A 20,015-nucleotide genomic window follows, 5' to 3' on the forward strand; every position below is an offset into this window, starting at 1 on the left:
CATTTTGTTTATTCCTGAGAAAATGCCTACCCAAGTAGGATACCCAAGTCTGAAAAGCCAATGCGGTGTATCAATCAATATTTCAAAGGAAAACAGAACAACTTGTACAGCTCATTGCACAAGTGTTTTTTCCTTAAGATAATCGTTCCTCAGTATGCATGCAGTATACCTTTATACAGTCACATTTCACCATGCAGAATAGTTAAAAATCAAGAACTTTAAGATTTAGGGCTGGCAAGATGGCTCATCGGGTAAAGGTACTTGCTGCCAAGTCTGACAACCTCAGTTCAATCCCTAGAACCCACAAGGCAGAGCAAGAGAATGGATTCCTCCCTTGCAAATTATCCTGACCACATGTGTGCCCACATATGTACATCCACAAAATAAATGTGGTAACAAATAATACAGATTAAGGGGGCTGGAGGCAGCTCTTCCAGAGGTCCTGAGTTCTATTCCCAGCAACCATGTGGTGGCTCACAGCCGTCTGTAATGAGATCTGGTGCCCACTTCTGGCCTGCAGGCATGCTTGCAGACAGGATACTGTGTCTATATATGTATGTAAAGCTAACAAATGCATAGTAAGAATTAAGACTAACAATTATTCTTGATAAAGCATTCAAGTGAAACTAGCAAACTTCTTCTAAAATGGAGCTGACAGTCGTAAAGACGAAGAGCAGCAAGCAGTTCAGTGCTGCTGTCCTGAATCCCGGTGAAGAGCCAGCAATTTCACCCACTGCTTTGGCAGCACCAGTGCAAACATCAACATGGTAAAAAAAGGGCTTGTTAGGATGAAGTGATGTGAAAATATTTCGCTCTCTCTAAATACTACTAGTTCTTATAATGAATGATACTAGGATTTCTGTGGATACAATTGACTTTTAACAATCTAATAGTAACCAACTTTTATCCATTTTGTTTATTACTGGTTTTCTAATTAGCAATTTTCAGATTTCCCTCTTTAGTTTAGAACTTTATAATCCTAGATGCAAAATGGATTCATTAATCATAAATGCTGCCGACACACGAATTTACCTGGTTCTACATATACATCAATTAAAAAAACAAACAAAGCCGGGCGGTGGTGGCGCACGCCTTTAATCCCAGCACTCGGGAGGCAGAGCCTGGCGGATCTCTGTGAGTTCAAGGCCAGCCTGGGCTACCAAGTGAGTCCCAGGAAAGGCGCAAAACTACACAGAGAAACCCTGTCTCGAAAAATCAAAAACAAAACCCAAAAAAAACAAAACAAAACAAAACCCAAACAAACAAACAAACAAACAAACAAAAAACATATGCCCTTCTAATCTTGCTTGATCCCTCAAACGTCTTTAAGGCTTTCTCCCTTAAGTGTGTCTGAATATGTTCATTTGAATAACATCCATGTTCATTTGATTCTCCCCCTGTAAAACTGATTTCCTCTTTCCAGTTACTGAAATACCACCCATCTTTAAGACAGTATTTTCTTTTCTTTTTCTTTCTTTCTTTTTTTTTTTTGAGACAGGGGGTCTCACTATGTAGCCCCGGCTGGTCTGGAACTCACTATGTAGATTAGGCTGGCCTTGAACTCACAGAGATCTACCTGCCTTGGCCTAGAGTGCTAGATTAAAGGCGTGCAGTACTACCATGCCCAGCAAATCAGTCTTTTCTGGCTACCCAAGTAGGATTCCCTTTCTCCACTGAATACCTAGCACCAAATACCCTATTATACCAGATAGCTTCTGTTTGCCTTTCCTTACCTAGATACTGTAATCTTTCTGAGGGTAAAAACATTATTATTTCTCTACCCCTTCAATAATTATTAGCACAGTGCCTGGCTAATAGCCCTATATGATCTCTACTAGAAACATCAATGAGGCACTGACTGGCCTCCATATCAAAACAAAGATCTAAAAAACTACTAGATGTGGTGGCATGCAGCTGTAATCCCAGCATTATGAAGGTGGAGGCAGGAGGATTTTAAGTTTGAAGCTAGCCTGGGCTATAAAAACAGAGACATTAAAATATATTAAAAAACAAAAAAGCAAACAACCTAGAAAACTATGGCAGGCTGTTTAATCTGCTTTATACACTTAAGCTCACTCTAGCACTTTATAAATAAAATATATATGTATGTATATGTTTTTTTCCCTTTTCTAGATAAGGCTTACTCAAATGACAAGAAATGTAGCCAATATTATAACTTGAGAAACAATTACTCCCTGCACAAAAACCATGCTTCTTAGGGCTGTAGACAGCTCAGTGGATAAGAGCAATAGTTACTTTTCCAGAGGATCTGACTTAGTTCCCAGCACACACAATGGGCAGCTCACAACCCTTTGTAACTCCAGCTCCAGGGGGATCCAATACCTTCCTCTGGTCTACACCCACGCATGTACTTGTGGAAGTCAGAGGACAATTTAGAGGAGTCACTTCTTTTCTGCTATCATGGTGATTCTGGGGATAGAACTTAGGTCTTCAGGTATGGTGACAAATGCCTTTACCTGCTTAGTCATGCTGTCAGCCCTTATTCCCAAACCTTTTAAATGACCTTAGTATATAGAATTCTTTTATTTATAAATAAAGTTAACTGCTTAATAGGTAGATGATTCAATTTTCCTAACAATGGAAATCTACTTAAACAATATTATCTGACAGTTTTGCTAAGCATTTTTTTTTATTACAAGGTACAATATCAACATGAGTAACATGATTCTATTTTTGTATAAGAAATAACCTATAAAGCCAGAACTCACTCAAACAAAAAAATACTCAAGTCATAAATTACTTCTGGCATAATGAAATTTACTAATACCACTATAATATTTAAAAATATTTGGTAACATAGTCTTCTTTTAAAAAAGACTTTGTAACCTTAACACTTATCCAGTATGATTTTAGATTTTGGGCTTTCCTTAAATGGAAGACACACAGTCCTATCACAAAAAATCTTAACACGAAAGCATCACTTTTTTATGTCCCTCTCTTTATAAAAAACTTTGCATACAATGTCATATGTTCCCAAGCTTACCTTTTCATTTTTCTTGTCTGTCTCTGGTGGCTGCTTTGCTGTTATACTTCGGGGAGTTCTAACAACTTCATCCTCAGCTACCTCAACAGTACGTCCATTTGGCTGCAGAGGTAACAAGAAAACACCATATCATCAAACTGGCTAGCTGGCCAGACCAAAGATTTTTACCTGAGAAATAACACATACAACAATCAAGTTCTTCTCTGACCCAAACTAACAAGGCTCTTTTTGTATAGTCATATTATCTAAATCTCAATGGACTTAAAAAAAAAAAAAAAGAAAAGAAAAAGAAAGAATGTTTTGTGATATAATGAATTAACTTAAAAAATATATCTTTATTTTTATTATTGTATGAGTGTTTTGCCTTACATTTTGGCCGTGTGTGTGTGTGTGTGTGTGTGTGTGTGTGTGTGTGTGTGTGTGTGTGTGTTCCCTGTGGAGGTCAGGAGCTAAATGTGGCTGTGAGCCCTTCTGTGGGTGCTGGAAATTGAACCCAGGTCTTCTCCAAGAGCAGCCAGTGCTCTTAACCACTGAGCCATCTCTCCCACTATATTGAACTCATAACAAAATTCCATACACAAATTTCCTGATCACACACAGGTATTAGTTTCTCTAATAAAAGAAATGGAACAAGGTGCTCTGAAGTGTATTTACTTTGTGATGACCATTAGCTGAGTAATCTGAGAACATCTCACCATCTCTGGATTTTATTTCTGTACCACAGAAGATGAGTTTGGCTCTATTCAAGAGTCAGTAAACTTTTTTTTTTTTTTTTTTTTTTTTTTTTGGTTTTTCGAGACAGGGTTTCTCTGTGTAGCTTTGCGCCTTTTCCTGGAACTCACTTGGTAGCCCAGGCTGGCCTCGAACTCACAGAGATCCGCCTGCCTCTGCCTCCCGAGTGCTGGGATTAAAGGCGTGCGCCACCACCGCCCGGCGAGTCAGTAAACTTTTAAAAAAAAAAAAAAGTTTCTCTTTCTTTTTTTAAAATTATGTGTACGTGTGTAACTGTGCATGTGAGTGTGGGGGCCAGAAGAGGATGTCAGACCTTCTGGAGCTTGAGTTACAGCTGGTTGTAACCTACTTGATGTGGATGCTGGGATCCAAATGCAAGAGTGGTACATGTTCTTAAACAGTGGTCTGTTTGTCCACCTCCTCAGCAAACCTTTTCTGTAGCAGGCCAGATAGAAAACATTTTAGGATTTATGGGCCATAATAGTCTTTACTGAAATCTTCCATAGCAGCAAAAAAGCAGCCAAAGATGATATACAGATGAATACATGCTAGAAGACCCTAGGTGTTGCTTTTAGTTTTACAACCCACTGCCACAATCACAAACACACAAAACAGTTACTTCAGTTTTCCTAACATTTCTAAAGAGCCCACATTAGGTGTTTGTGGGCAGAATCAAAGTGATCCCCAAGTCCACTTTGTAATCACGACTGTTCCTACTGTTTTCACTCCACTAACAGAAAGAAACAGGTAGACTGAGGGGTTTGATAAAAGAGGCCTATGTTATCCATCTACCCTTTTTTCTGAATCCCATCACTTCTCACTTACCCTTTCCTCTCATATTTGACACATTAACGTCAGTAAATTAATGTACTAGTTTCAAAATCTTTGCTTCTAATATCTGCATATAAGACTTTCCTCAAACTGCCCATTATGGTGCAGCTCTGTACTAGGGGAAAAAAGACTGTTGAAACTATATGTGTTTCTTATTATGTTTCTTTGGCTCTTCACCCCACTCCATTTGTTTAGTCCTATTCTGGCTTGCTATGAATTTACCTTTCCAATTTTTTTCCTTTTTTCTTTTTCATTTTGTCTTTTTTTTTCTTCAGAGCTGAGGACCAAACCCAGGGCCTTGTGCTTGCTAGGCAAGCACTCTACCACTGAGCTAAAATCCCCAACCCCTCCTTTTTTCTTTTTTAAAAGATGCCTGTTGCCGGGCGGTGGTGGCGCACGCCTTTAATCCCAGCACTCGGGAGGCAGAGCCAGGTGGATCTCTGTGAGTTCGAGGCCAGCCTGGACTACCAAGTGAGTCCCAGGAAAGGCGCAAAGCTACACAGAGAAACCCTGTCTCGAAAAACCAAAAAAAAAAAAAAAAAAAAAAAAAGATGCCTGTCTATATTCTAATGAAAGAGGAGGGGGAAAGGTGTGGATCTGGGTTGCTGGGGAAGTGTGTGTGTGTGTGTGGGGGGGGGGGGTCTGGGAGGAGTTGAGAGAGGGGAAATCAGAATCAGAATATATCATATGAAAAAAATCGATTTAAAAATTTTAAGTGTCTATAAAGTGATTTTACATGCATTTTTACAAATAATCAAGCAGCAAGCTGTGCAGTGGTGGCACAGGCAGGTGGATCTCTGAGTTCAAGTCCAGCCAGGACTACACAAAAAAATCCTGTCTTGAAAAACCAAAAATCAAACAGGAGCTGGAGAGATGGCTCAGTGGTTAAGAACATTTGCTGCTCTTGCAGAGAACTGAGGTTTGGTTTCCATCACACACATGGCTTACAACCATAACTCCACTTCCAGGGAATCTGATACCCTCGTCCGTCCTTCCAGACAGACAGACACAGACTCAGACACAGATACACACATGATGGACCTGCATGTACACATGTAAAACTCATACACATAAAATACAAATAAATGTTTAAAAATATCAAGCTAATGAAGCTGGGAAGAGAGACCATTTTCATTTTAAAACTCAATTTGTAAGTTTTCCAAAGATTTGTGGCAGGAAGTCAAAACAAAAGCTGTTTTCTTAGCTGCATAAATGTCTAATTAATCAACATTTAATCTGCTGGATCTTAAGCAGCCTGTTAAAATAGGACAGTGAAAGCCAAACCAGGTTTCCTCACTCTTGATCTGGTTTTCTTTCTTCTGTGCTGTTTTGACTGCTCTTTGGTTAAAGGTAAGAAATTTCAGAAGGTAAATGAGACTTAGAGACTTCCACATCAGGTACTCAGAACCAGCTGGTTTTACTTCCCAACCTCAGTCTTACTTGCTATTCTCATATACTAGTTCTTTTAATTCTTGTCTTTTGTTTTTGAGGTGAAATCTTGCTATGTTGCCCAGGCTAGCCTCAAACTCACTATTTTTCTCACTCATCTTTTGAGGTGTGGGATTTCAAGAGTGTGCTACTAGTTTGACCTCCTTTTTCTGCCTTCCTTCCTTCTTACTTTTCAGTTTTTTGACATAGGCTTTCTCTGTGTAGCCCTGGCTATCCTGGAACTCCCTCTGTAAACCAGGCTGGCATCAAACTCACAGAGATCAGCTTGTCCCTGTCTCCCAAGTGCTGGGATTAAAGGTATGTGCCACAACTGCCTGGCCCTCCCTTTTCTTTTAAAATGGAAACAATATCTCATTGAGTTGTTCAAATTGGCCTCAAACTCTTGGGTTTAAGCAAACTTCCTGCTTCAGCCTCCCAAGAAGCTAAGCCTATATGGAAAAGCCACCACATCCAACTATCATAGACTATTTTCAGTTCATATTAACTGTCATCTCTAGCCAAACTTAACTGGTCTCATTTCCTGTGGTTGACCTTTCCTTCCTTCCTCTTCCTCTACTTATCCTTCCCACAAGAAAAGGTCTCATACAGCAAGGAGCTCTTGCTGGCTCTTGCTATACAGACCAGGTTGGCCTCTAGCCTCTGGAGGGCTAGGATTAAAGGCCATGTGCCATTGCACTTAGCCTGCCCCACTTTCCTATGTAACTGAAAAATCTTTACCATGTCTTCCTATATGCCACCATGTCACACCATGATGACAATGGACTAAACCTCTGAACTGTAAGCCACCCCATTAATTGTTTTCCTTGTAAGTGTTGCCGTGGTCATGATGTCTCTTCATAGCAATAGAAACCTTAACTAGGACAAGATGCAACAGCTACAGTTAATCCCTGTGACTTAAAAAATTTTCACATTTGTGCCACAGAGTGCATGTAGATGTTAGAGGACAACTTCTTGTTCTCTACTTATACTGGTTCTCTACTTATACTGTGCAGATTCTGGCAACTGAGCAAAGCTCACTGGGTTAGCAGCAAGCACTTTTATCCACTGAGCTTTCTTATGAGTCCCAATCACTGATTTTTAAAGCAATTTTCTTGACTTCACCCTTAATTTCATGATGTGTCAGTATGGGAAACTGTGTACCTATCTTCCAGGGCTCTTGTTAGAATATATCAAACGGGAGCACATGAAAACATACCTGTTCAAGAAACAGTTTCTTCACTTCTATTGTCCCTTCCTCTTCAAAGGCATGATGCCCATGTGCCCTAACCTCATATTCAAGTACTCGATAATACAATGACTTATGGTCATTTTTATACTAGCAATCTCAAAATAAGTTATAAGTTAAGACCTGGTAGTCAAAAGGTCCTGGACATGCAACAGACCCAATGCTCCAGACATAAATTCTTTCAGAAGTCAACAAATTACAACTAATAGGTAAACATTTTTTCTCCAGGGCTAAAAATAGTATAGGCTTGCTGAACCTATTTTAAAGAACAACAACTTTGCTTAAAATGTTTTACATTGGTATAAATTTTAGTTTACTGATACAAATTTAAAGTTAATTTTGTTATACTGTGTGTATATTTCTATTCTTGCTTAAGGTATCATGTTTGTACAACTCATTTAAAATTGTAATGGATAATTAAAAAATAAATTAATAGTCATCTATGATAATCATACTTGTGGCCATGTTAGTTAAGTCTTCTAAGTATATATAGATATATTTCAGATAGATAAGTAATCTTCAAATACTTCAAAGACCTACAGAATATGACATTTAAAATTTTTTTTAATTTAAACTTTCTGGACAGTGAGACATGTCTGCTCCTGGCAGCACAGGATTTACTTCAGAAAAAAGGATGGGCAAAGACACTCTATATGGAGTTTATCTTATTCTTGACAAAAATAGCCATTTGGGCAAGAAACTGTTCTTGCCTGAACTGCTTGATCAACTAGACATACAAGACCAAGGTAACCACTAAACTGCTTGACAAAATGGTCCTTCAGGTTCCTGCTTCGCAGAAGAAACTGCCAGACATTCTACAGGACGCTGAAAAAAGTAACTACACACACACACACACACACACACACACACACACACAAAATGACTGAGAGACTCTAGCCCTGTGGGCTGAAGACAGATGCCCCAACTTTACAAGAAAACTTTAGATGACTGTCCAGGCTGCCAGCTGTCTCTGTCTATCCTACAAGACTCCTGAAAGTTGCTTACATTCTTCTCCCATTTCTCAGTTAGTATTATATCCTTCTGAGGTCTTTGATGTGGTTGAAGACTATAGTTATAATTTCCTCAGTTATGATAAAAGATGGGTTAGATATAAAACCTTAGACTCACAAATATAAGACAGATAGGATATCTTCTTTAATATTGTAACTATAATTCTTGCTTGATAATTGTTTTGTTATATGTAATTTTACTATGTTAAAGTTAAAACCTTCCTTTTTGATTAGACAGAAAGGAGGAAATGCTGTGGGACTAGCCTTCACAAGTGATTTATAAAAGGTCACAACTGAACTTTATATTAGACAAACTTCATTCAGAAATAAATTCCAGTACCATCAGCTATGACTTCAATGTTAATGCATATTAAATAATTATGCAATGTTAACTATATTAAATAAAGTTAAATTGAGTTTTCTTTGAAGTTAATTCTTATGTGCTTCTAACTGAAACTCAAAGTGACAACTGTTAAAGATCACTCACCTAAAATCCTACAATCTTCTAAATCATTACTCAGATTTAAAAGATCAAATTTAAAACCTGAACTGACCTGGAGCATGATGGAAAACACATAAAAGATGATTTTTAAAAATGCCAATAGAAGAGAAAAAGAATGAAGGAAAGAAAAAAATGCCCCTCCTCTCAGGTTTGGAGATAGAGCACCCGCAATTCACACCTAAAAGCAAGGTTTTATCAGAGGATAAAAATCGAACTGATATATTAAAAATACACAGGTTGAAAAAAAAAATCTTTTAAAAGACTCAATATAGCCACTCTACAAATAAAAACAAAGTTTTAAGTCTTGGGGTGTTGGTTAGACGGCTCACTTGTTAAAGTACCAGCCATAAAGGCGTGAGGACAGGAGTTCAGCTCCCTAGCGCCCACATAAAAGCCACTTGTATCTGTCACTCCTACACTGGGGTGCGGACAGGCTGGGATCCCTGAAACTTGCTGGCCAACTAGGCTAGTCAACTGATAAGCTCCATTTTCAGTGAGAGACCCTGTTTCAAAAAACAAGGCGGAACACTGGTTACAGAACATGGAAAAATCACATGAAATCAGGTACGTTCCTGTGGTATATCATAAGACAGGCATATATCGATCTGGGGAATTTCCCCATTGACTAGCTTTCTATAATGTGAAAGGTGCTGTGTAGAGCCCTGGGAGAGGAAAAATATCAATGATCTTACCTAGCAACCTACCCTTCATGCTACGATACCCACCTGCCAGGCAATGTGTGCTAATTGGTGCCCCTGTGGAATGATTGGTAAGGGGTAACAATTGGGGAGAATTTACGCTTGGTTTTTTAAACCTGATCCCAAGCCCACAGCTGGAAAATGATCACATTCCCTGCCCTTTCCAACCTCCCAGATACTCCCCACCTCCCTACCCAAACAACCCATGTTCTTTCTCCTTTTCTCTCTCTCTTAAAAACAAAACAGGGCTGGAGAGATGGCTCAGAGGTTAAGAGCACCGACTGTTCTTCCAGAGGTCCTGAGTTCAATTCCCAGCACCCACATGGTGACTCACACCCATCTGTAATGAGATCTGGCATCCTCTCCTGTATACATAATAAATAAATAAATATTAAAAAAAAACAACAAAGAAAATCAAAACATAAAACCAGTAAGACAATTTAGTTAAAACCCTGGCAGCAGGGGGCGCTGGGGGGCTAGCTACTATTGTTACTGTGCTTAAATGAACATGATATCCAAACTGCTTTTCTAAAAATGTATGTTTATGCCCATAGATCAGTGTTGCTCTCAACCTTGGCCAGAAGCTTTCTGCAGTGGGCAGTAGTTAATGAAGTGACTCATGACCAATTACAACAACAGGAATGTTCAACTCCAAATGGGATATCTATATCATCCACCCCCATGCCCGCAAGGCTCAGAGAACACTGTGGAAGATGGGGAGGAAAGAACGTAAGAGCTGGAGGATGAGCACTTGGAAATGCCATCTTTTGGACACAACATGGCTACTGTACTCAAAAACAAACAGCAATTGTGTTACCTGCCCAACAGCTGCCAAGATCAAGCTAGTCAAAAGTCCCTCATGGATGGGGCAGAAATTCACAAGGAATCATTCTAAGCTAAGCAGTTATTAATAGTTGACAGCAGCTGGGAGAGGAGTCATTTTGCCTTGGGGTGTGTCCACTAGTAGGTTACCTAAATTAAGATGGATGGGATGGCTCCATACCCTGGTACCTTTGTACATAAAAGTAGCACTAATTGGACTCAATGGGTCACTGAAAAAAAAAAAAAAAAAAGAGCATATGTGAGGTTGGGGGCATCTTAGAGGGAATCAGAGTAGTAGGTATGGGTATAATCAAAATACATTGTATACATATGTGAAGGTTTCAAAGAATAAGCAAAAAATAATATAGTAAGAAATAAAAGTTTTCTCCAGTGGAGTGTTACCAGGTATAATAACCACATTCCAAGGCGGGTTCCATGCTCAGGAGTAGTTGGTCAGCACAAAACAGACTCATGGTTTTTCGTGCACCTTTTGTTTTGGTATGTATGTATGTATATATGTATGTATGTATGTGGGTATGTCTTACTGTTTTTGTTTTGTTCTTTGTTTTTTGTTTTGAGACAGGGCTTCTCTGTATAGACCTGGCTGGCCTGGAACTCGCTCTGTAGACCAGGCTGGCCTTGAAATCCAGAGATCAAGAGGTCTGCCTGCCTCTGCCTCCTGAGTGCTGGGATTAAAGGTGTGCACCACCCCGCCACCACTGCCTGGCTTATTTTGTTTTTGAGAGCACAGAGAATGAAAGAGAATATGAAGTTGGGTGGGTAGGACCTAAGAGGTTGGAAAGGGCAAGGATTGATCAAAATATATTGTATAAAAATGAAAATAAGAGGTTGAGGATTTAGCTCAGTGGTAGAACGCTTGCCTAGCAAGCGTAAGGTCCTAGGTTCGGTCCTCAGCTCCAGTAAATAAAAAAAAAAGAAAAGAAAATTAACTTATTAAGAAAAAGAAGGGGGGGGGTGCTGAAGGAGCAGTTTAGAGTCTTGCTGCTCCTCTAGTGGGGTTCAATTCCCAGTACCCAATATGATGGCTCACAGCCATCTGTTAACTCCAGTTCCAAGGGACTCATTGCTCTCCTCTGTGTCAATGTGTGCACACCTGTGCAGGCAAAACACTCAAACACATAATAAAATGTTTAGGACAGAAAGAAAGAGGAGACTGATTGAAGAAGATATCATATCCAACATTGATTCTAGCTTCTACACTCACACATGCATACATTCACACAAACAAGTCACTCTGAAAATAGGGATTGCATGACTTAAGAGAAAACTAAATAATGGAATGAAACAATAAAAGTAAAATTATATGTAGGTAAAATATCCTGAAATATAGAATGCTCAGGAAACAGTTTATACCACAGAAGCCACCTGAATAAGTGATTCAACTAAAAAGATTCTTTCGGACAGTCTTGCTGTACAGCTGAGAGTGACCTCAAACTCAAGACCCTTGGCTCTGCGTGCATCCTAGGTGCACTACTGCCTGGCTAGAAAGAGCTTTACTGTTTCTTGTCTCACACCATAGTCCAAAATGGCCTGGACTTCAGCATGTAGACCAGGCGAGCCTTAATCTCAGCTAATTCTCCAGCCTCAATACTGACATTACATACAAATATGTGGCACTCTAACTAGCTTAAAAAAAAGGTCAGCTAGATACAGTGGTGCACACTTTTAATCCCGCCTTCCAGAGTAAGAGTCACGTGGACTTCTGAATTTGAGGCAGGACAGCCAGAGCTACTCAGTGAGACCTTGTCTCTAAATCAAGTAAAGAAACAAAAAGAAGAGAAACAAAAGTTCTTATAGGCCGGGTGGTGGTGGCGCACACCTATAAGCTACACAGAGAAACCCTGTCTTGAAAAACCAAAAAAAAAAAAAAAAAAAAGCTTATAAACTTTATAGCTCTATTCCACTGAGTGATTTTCAAATTAATGTTATGGATACAAATAAAAAGCCAGGCAGTGGGGCACATCTGCAGTGCCAGAAACTCGGACAGAGATTGAAGACCACTTGAGCCCAGGAGTTCCAAGTTCAGCTTGAACAGTCAGGTACAAGAAGGCAGATTCTCTGGATCCTGTTCTCAAGTTAGAACTAAATAAAGGTCTGAGATACGGCTCAGGAACCTACAAGTGGTAAGAAGTATTCAAACTGACTACTGCCAAATACCAGGAAGGGAGACCCTTTAGTGTTTTAGCTAAGATCTTCAATTTAGACACACACTAAGTCAAACAGATTAGGTTAAATGCTTTACTCAAATTTAGGGCTCCCTGTTTCCTCCTAGGCTAACAGACTGTTGCCATCCAGCTTTTGCCATCATCTCTCAGGCTTTTCCATTAATTCGATTCACCCTCTTACTTTAAAATCAACCACTGTGATCAGGCATTTGGTGGCCCCTGGGAACAAAGTGGGGCTGTACTGTTAATGTTTTGATAAAGTCCCTCAGTATCCACTGGGGAGGGATTCCAGAACTCTCAAGAATACCAAAATCTACAGATGCCAAGTAGCTTATAAAATAAAATGCTATATTGGTATGTCACCCACACACATCCCCATACACTTGAAATCATCTTTAGATTAATAATACTTAGTTCAAAGTAAATATTATGCACACAGTTGTTATACAGTATAGGTTAAGAAAAAAATGACAAGGAAAAAGTCTCTATCTAATTTAGTACAGCTGCAGTTTTTAAAAAACTCATTTTTTTTTCCAGAGAGGGGAGTGGCCTCATTTGTCTCAGGATGGCCTTAAGCTCCTTAAATTGTAGGAGATGACCTTGAAAGTCTAATTCTCCTGTCTCTACTTTGAATGTTGGGATTATAGGCATATGCCAAGACCCCAGTTTATGCAGGTCTGGCCACTGATTCCAGGGATTCATGCATGCCAAGTAAGCACTCTACCAACTTAGCAACATCACCAGTCCCTAAAAATAAATTTTGATCTTTAGTTGGTTTAATCCATGAAAGCAGAGCACACACGAGGAGTGGATATGTACAGACATCTTCCATTAACGAGCATAAAGCTCCCTGAGAAGTCAGAGCTTTTTACTTTTGTGTCCCCTTCATAGTATGACATAAAACACTCATTTTTCCTGCTTTCAACTTATAACTAGGCCTTGTTTTTTTCCTCCCCTAAGTAAAAACGTAGCACAGTACAAGGAATATAATGAACAGGAAGTAATGAAGTTAATACTTAGCCCTAAAAAGCAATATTTTTTAAGGAGAGGGCAGGGGCGGTGTCAGGCCTTATAATCAAACAAAAAGCCAATTTTGTGGGTCACAAACTGCTTAAAGAAAAGTAAGTTTGTGCCTGTGCTGGAATGTAAAATATATTTCTGAGTTGTAGTCAAGTTTTAAGGGCATAACTTCTTCAATAGTTACCCATTTCACCCAATTCACATTCAATGATCCAACTCCTCAAAGATCTCAGTAGACTTATTATCCATTTCCCCTTCCTTAACACAAATAAAAAGGAGGATGCCTTTAATCCCAGAATTCAGAGGCAGAGGCAGGCGGATCTTTGTGAGTTCAAGGCCAGCCTGGCCTACAGAGCAAGATCCAGGAAAGGAGCAAAGCTACACAAAGAAACCCTGTCTCGAAAAACCAAAACAAAAAAAACAGAAACAAACAAATGAAAAGGAGGATGGGCCAAATCTCAAGTAAGATGTACATTTTTCACAGAAGTGTGTTCCTCCTTCAGATGAGTCATCTGGTGTCATGATGCAGTTCAAATGGACTCTTGGAGCACCTGTCTCTCAACTCAAGTCCATCTGAAATTCTAAACGTTCTAAAGAGGCTTTGAAAATTTCTACCTGCCACAATCCACACAGGCCTTAGGATTAATGTATGTGGTTTGTTTCAAGATCACCTTTACTCTGAAGCCAAATGTTCTACTTTCATCAGAACATTACTTAACCCTTAATGCTGTTTTCTGAACTTTTAATTATGCATAGTCTATGCGGGTTGTTTTCTCTGAACCTAAGGAAGTATTATTACACAGATACTCTTCTACGTTTCTTTCCTATCCTATTTTTTTACTTCCAAGCAAAACATGAATACTTATGAGATGAGCTGTCAGTCTTTTTTGTATTGTTACTAACAATATTCTTTTTTGAAGTGAAACCCAGCTTCCTGAATTAACTTTCCTAAATTTCTCAAACTGGAATTAGTCTCTACCGTCCAAATCACAACAACGTGTGTTCACACTCTATTTTGCAACCGAGAGCCCATGTATACGCTATTTATGAATCTGTCTCCCACACTAGCGACCACGATTGACTAACTCCTCTGTGCACACCTTGCACCGCTCATCAAGCATATCAGAGTGCACCTCTACATGGTAAGAACCTGGTACTGGCTTACTGAATTGTTCTAAAAAGGTTAAGGGTTACATTCAGATAATATAAAAAACAGGAAGTATTTCGTTCATTGTTCTTCTTCTTCCTCTTCTCTCTTTCTCTTTTTTTTTTTTTTTTTTTTTTTTTTTTTTTTTTTTTTTTTTTTTTTTGACACAGGGTTTCTTTATGTAGCTCAGGCTGTCCTGTAACTCAATATACTATGTAGATCAGGCTGGCCTCAAACTCAGAGATCGGCCTGTCCCTGCCTGCCCCTGCGCTGGGATTAATCACATGAGCCACTACACGCTGCTAACAGATCTTTCTCATGTTGTACATTTTTTATATTCTCAACTGTAAAGTATTTTAAGAATAGGTAAAACCAGGTAGGAGTGGTGACGCACACCTTTCTTTGATTCCAGCACCGGGGAGGCAGAGGCAGGCGGATCTCTGCGAGTTCAAGGCCAGCTAGAGCAGTTACACAGAGAAACCCTATCTCGGAAACACAGCCCCCCCCCCCCCCCCCCCCGCCCCAATGTAAAACCGGCTAGTAAAACAGTTGAGTAGGTAAAGGCACTAGCCACCAATCCTGCCTACTAGAGTTCAGTCCCCAGGACCCACGTGGTGGAAGGAGAGAACCGACTCCAACAGGACTGACTTCCGCATGCGTGCCATGGCACAAGATCTCTCCAACAAATTAATATAAAAATTATGTGTATGATGGAGAAATGGCAACACAGAATACATTAGTAAAACACTAAGGCTTGATAAAAATAGGTTAGCTTTTGCATTTTCACACCTGGTCCAGGAACTGGGGCCCTCTCTCAACTTCAGCTTTCTAATCGTTCACCCCCTTTTACTTCATTAAAAAAAAAGCCTCCACTCAGGACTGTACTACAGACTACTTTGCTGAACTCGCCTTAGCTTTTGCTCAGGAGGTCATATATCTCAAAGGAATATTAGATAGCCAGATCCCTCGTGCTCAGCTCCTGTGCCAGCCCCTCCACCCCCACCAAATCAAGACAGCGCAACCACTTCCCTTTAACATGTCCAACTAAGGTGGAAGTATGTCTAGATCTGGACACTGTTAATCCTCTTTAAGCCAGAGTGTTTAGGTCACCATATATCCTCCACTAGCTACGGTCTCAAGTCTCAACGTGGCCAGAGATAGACATCTCTCTCCCAGGCAGTCTTTCCAGAACTTCCCAACGTCAGCCTCAGGTTCCACTCAGCTCCACATGCAGCCTGCTTCTATAGGCCTCTAGGAAGGGCATGCAGTTGGTGCGGCCAAGGTTCCCAGATGAAGGCTTCAAGTTTGGGCACTGCTATTCCTATCCCTGGAGTTAATTTCCATCCAGGAAACTCGACTTTCCTACGGATTCTTACACTTCCCGACTATCCCCTGCTCAAGGAACGAGTTCACCTGCCACTTGGTCCTCTGCTCTCGCTTAACCGCTCTGGCCTCCCTTGCCCACCCGGCTCCTCGTCCCTACTCACTTTGGGCTTTTCTGGCAGCTTCTTCCGGTTCTTCTTCTTTTGCTCGTCGCTTCTGAGAGTCTTCAGCTGCGCTGGGTCTTCGGGGGCCGGGGCCGACGCGGCCGCCTCCTCCCGCTTGCGAGGCGGGCTCCTCCGCTTCTTGCGGGCGCCGGCGCAAGCCGCGGCCCAGCCGTAGCCCAGCAGGAAGAGCAGCAGCAGCCCGAGCGCGCCGGTGCCCACCAGGATCACCCAGCCCGGGTACCGCTTCGGCTCCAGCCCCAGGTCGAGGCCCAGTTCGGTGCGCAGGAAACCTAGGCCGACCGAGAGCAACTCCCGCAGCCGGGCCGAGCCCTCCTCGGCCTGCTGGGCCAGCTCGTCCTGCCAGCTCCGTGCAGCCATCTTCCCTCCCGTCAGAGGCACTCGCGGGATGACGCCGGGGCGCACGGACGCCGCTGCAAGAGCCGTGGGAGGCGACGGGGGCCGCGACACCTCAGGCCGAGCGCATCGCGGCCGCCCCTCACGCCGGGGCGGGGGATTGGCGGCCGCCGCCGCGGGGAGGGCCGAGGGGCTCCCAGTCCCCGCAGCCGGCCTCACGCCGCCGCCGCCGCCGCCAGGAGGACAGGGGGCGGCGGGGACAGAGTGTCTCCAGAGGCGGCCGCTAAGCGGCGTCGGGGCGCCAGCGCCAGGCCCCTCTGTCCTCCCCCGGCGGAACAATGGCGGCTCCGGCCGCGACACACGCCGCGCGCGGAGGCCGGCGCGAGTCACGTGGAGGTTGTGGGCGGGGCGCGGGTCACGTGGGCGCGAGGGGCGGGGCCTGCCGCTGTCTGGCCCCGGGGGTTCCCTGGCGCCGCGTGTGATTGGCGGCCCGTGGCGGCGCGGAGCTTCGGGAGCGCGGGGCTCGCGGCCGGACTGCGGGAGCCCCGCGGGCCGGGGCGCTCCGGGAGCGGGCAGGGGCGCAGGTGTAAGGCGTGCGCGCGAGCGACGCGGCGAGTCCGTCCCGAGTGGGAGCAGGCTTTCCCCGCGCTTTCCCGCGGTGATAGAGCGGTGGAGCGGCTTTTCCTCCCTGAGGTCGCCGGTCCGTTGGATGCTTCCAGAGGGGGCTCCATGGAGTCCGAGGCCGCGGCACGTGTAGTTCACAATTGAGTATTTCTCCGGGGCGGACTAGCATTAACATTTGCCAACATTTGCGTCCGTTCGCTCATTCACTCCTACTGCCTGTTGTCAGACTCCAGAATTAAAAGTCGGCAAGCCCGTGGGCGGCACTATTATTTTCCTACTAATTTGTAGCCTTAATAGGAAATATTGAGACGAAGCACATTAGGTTGTATTTATATGCAGAGGAAGCTTCCTTGTGGCATATTATTTTAAGCTTTCATATAACGCAAAAAAAGCTGCGTGTGTTGCCCGACAGTTGAATGTGGCATTGAAGGGAACTAGGTGGGCTGGGGAGTGTTTTCTGTGGTAGAGCATGCTTGCTGAGCATATGCAAGGCTCTGGCTTCGATTCCCAGCACCAAAAATAAATAAATGAGGCGCTTCTTCAGTTCTTAATTATAAAAACGCTTGGAGGCTGTCTTAGGATTTAAATTTTGATTTTGCTATAAGGAAACAGTGTCTATCATTAGATGATAATTAGCATGCAACAATTGAAGTAAATACAAACTAAAAATCTATTAATGTGTTTTGACCTACTTTGCATCAGTGCTGTAATGAGCATTGTGATTAATGGTTGGAATGGAGTTTTGTAAGAAACTGTTCTGGCTAAGCTTTATGCAGACTTGTCATTACGGACTAAATTATAAAGGCCAGAACCTCAGAGTGGGTCCCGCATGAACTCTAAATGTTAGCAAATTCCCTTCCTACTTTTGGAATAAGATCTATAACCCCACATATTTGTGTTGGTTCCAGACACAGAGTCATGGTTTTCCTAAGAAGTTGTATGATCATTCTAGATTATCGCCTGTAGATTTAGGAATTAAATGATTACAGTAATTGTAGGCGAGCATTCTAGTCCCTTTTGCATTCTAGCAAGTAAATATGATTTAGTAAGAGCATATTGTCTTTCTTGTTCGTTTTTTGTATTTGATATTAGGGGCATACTCATTATCATATCTCCCTCTCTTCCTTCTTCTCTTTGTGTATGCACATGTATGTGTACTTTGTTTTTGGGGTCTTGGTGGGGATTGAACTCAGAGCCTTAAGCATTGTAGACAAGCACTCCCCCACTGAACTATGTCTTTATGCCACCATGCATTTATATTTTAAAAACAGAAAAGAGAGTCACATCCTACTGGTTTGCATTCAGTGTAGCTCTGAGCATTCCTGACAGTTTAGAAAACTTGTAAGAATGTAACTGTACTTCCACAAAGTTAGGTTTGTGAATTACAACAGCACAGAGATTAGATTAAAATTTAAATGAAGCAATACTTTGAAAGAATCAAGGCAAAACAGCTGCATGTGATGCAATACCAGCTCTAGTCTAAGTAAAAACGAGTCCTAATTCCTTGTGAATAACAAAGATACAATGTAAACTGTGTCTGAAACCCTTTAGAAGTTTTCCGACAGAAATAAGGAGTGCTTTTTCTGAGAGTGACCTATTCAAGGGCCTGTCCCTCCTAGTATAAAAGAATGAACTATAAACTCATACAGCAGCGTGAATGTGTCTGTTAATGCTGAATGAAAGGAGCCAGACAAAAAGTACATAGTGTATGCTTCCGTTGGGGTATAATTAGAACATGAAAACTGATCTACAGCGACAGCAAATCAGTGGTTACTTAGGGACATGGGATAGGAGCAAAGAAGTGTGAGGAAGGGATTAAAAAGATACGAGGAAAGTTGAGAGAGGTGAACATGTTCTTGACTGTAGTGATAGTTCATAGGTGTATATGTTTTCTAAAGCTTCAAATTATACACTTTAAATATTTTGGTTTAGGACTTGTCAACTACTTCAAAAAAGCCATTCAAAACCTTTTTTAAAGGTCACTCATCCCTGGATGTGTGGTGCATACTTGTGATCCCAGCAGCCAGGCGGTGGGGTGGGAGGAGTCAGAGTTCCAGGACAGTCTGGGCTTCATCGCCAAGCCCCATTTCAAACAAACAAAAACTCAAACACAATTTTTATAGCCGTGATAAAATGCTTTGACCAAAAGCAAATTGTGGCAGAAAATGCATTTGGCTTCCGGTTCCTGAGGGCTGGGGTCTATGATAGCCTGGGGTCACGGCAGCAGAAAGCTGAGAGATCACATCTTCAGCCACAAGCCAGAATCACAGGGAGGAACTGGAAGTGGGATGGCTAGAACCCTCAACCCTGCCCCCAGTGGCTGGCTTCTTTCCACAAGGCTCCACAGCCCAAAGCTCCATAACCTGCCTAAGCAGCAGCACCAAATGTTAAAATGCGAATGGAGACCATTTCTCACTCAACCCCCTCCCAAATTAAGCAAAAAGCTCATAGCTTGAGTCCTACAAAAATGGGATTCCAAGCAAAGTTTTTTTTTTCCCCATCCATGATTTTCAAGAACAACTTCTCAACATTATACCATTGTTTATTATGGAGACAACATTTTATAGGTTTATATAGTAAATAATGCACATGCAATTTTATCGTCATATAAAGTAAATATGCACATAAAATTTATAAATTTTAATGGCAAGATTTTTTTAATTGAAATTTGTCTTTATTCTAAAGAATTTCATACATGTATACAATGAAATATGATCATAATCCACTCACCAGTTCCCTCTAACTCTCCTCATATTGCCTTTCAGCATGTACCCCCCCAACTTCATGTCTATATATCTCTCCCACTAGTGTTGCTTTATCACTGGCCCTGTGGCTGCACCTGAATCTACTGCTGTTTTATCCACTGACTGCAGCTCTGCAGTCCCTGCCCAGATGCTCAGGTGGAGGCCTGGAGGGACTTTTGT

At 41.9% G+C, this 20,015-nt stretch overlaps 1 protein-coding gene across 7 annotated transcripts in view; it reads right to left on the bottom strand.

Annotated features, from left to right (window-relative positions):
• The window catches only part of Mtdh (metadherin), a 50,863-nt gene extending 34,372 nt beyond the window's left edge, over positions 1-16,491 (bottom strand). For all 7 annotated transcript variants that reach the window (XM_076555935.1, XM_015996391.2, XM_076555939.1 and 4 more), the window contains exons 1-2: positions 16,114-16,491; positions 3,005-3,106 (exon numbers count right to left, since the gene is read on the bottom strand). In XM_076555935.1, the coding sequence (XP_076412050.1) occupies positions 3,005-3,106; positions 16,114-16,491 (480 nt within the window). The remainder of the gene's footprint in view (positions 1-3,004; positions 3,107-16,113) is intronic.
• Between the last annotated feature and the right edge of the window lie 3,524 nt (positions 16,492-20,015).

The sequence above is a fragment of the Peromyscus maniculatus genome, chromosome 20 (genome assembly GCF_049852395.1).
Source record: "Peromyscus maniculatus bairdii isolate BWxNUB_F1_BW_parent chromosome 20, HU_Pman_BW_mat_3.1, whole genome shotgun sequence".
Lineage (NCBI taxonomy): Eukaryota > Metazoa > Chordata > Mammalia > Rodentia > Cricetidae > Peromyscus > Peromyscus maniculatus.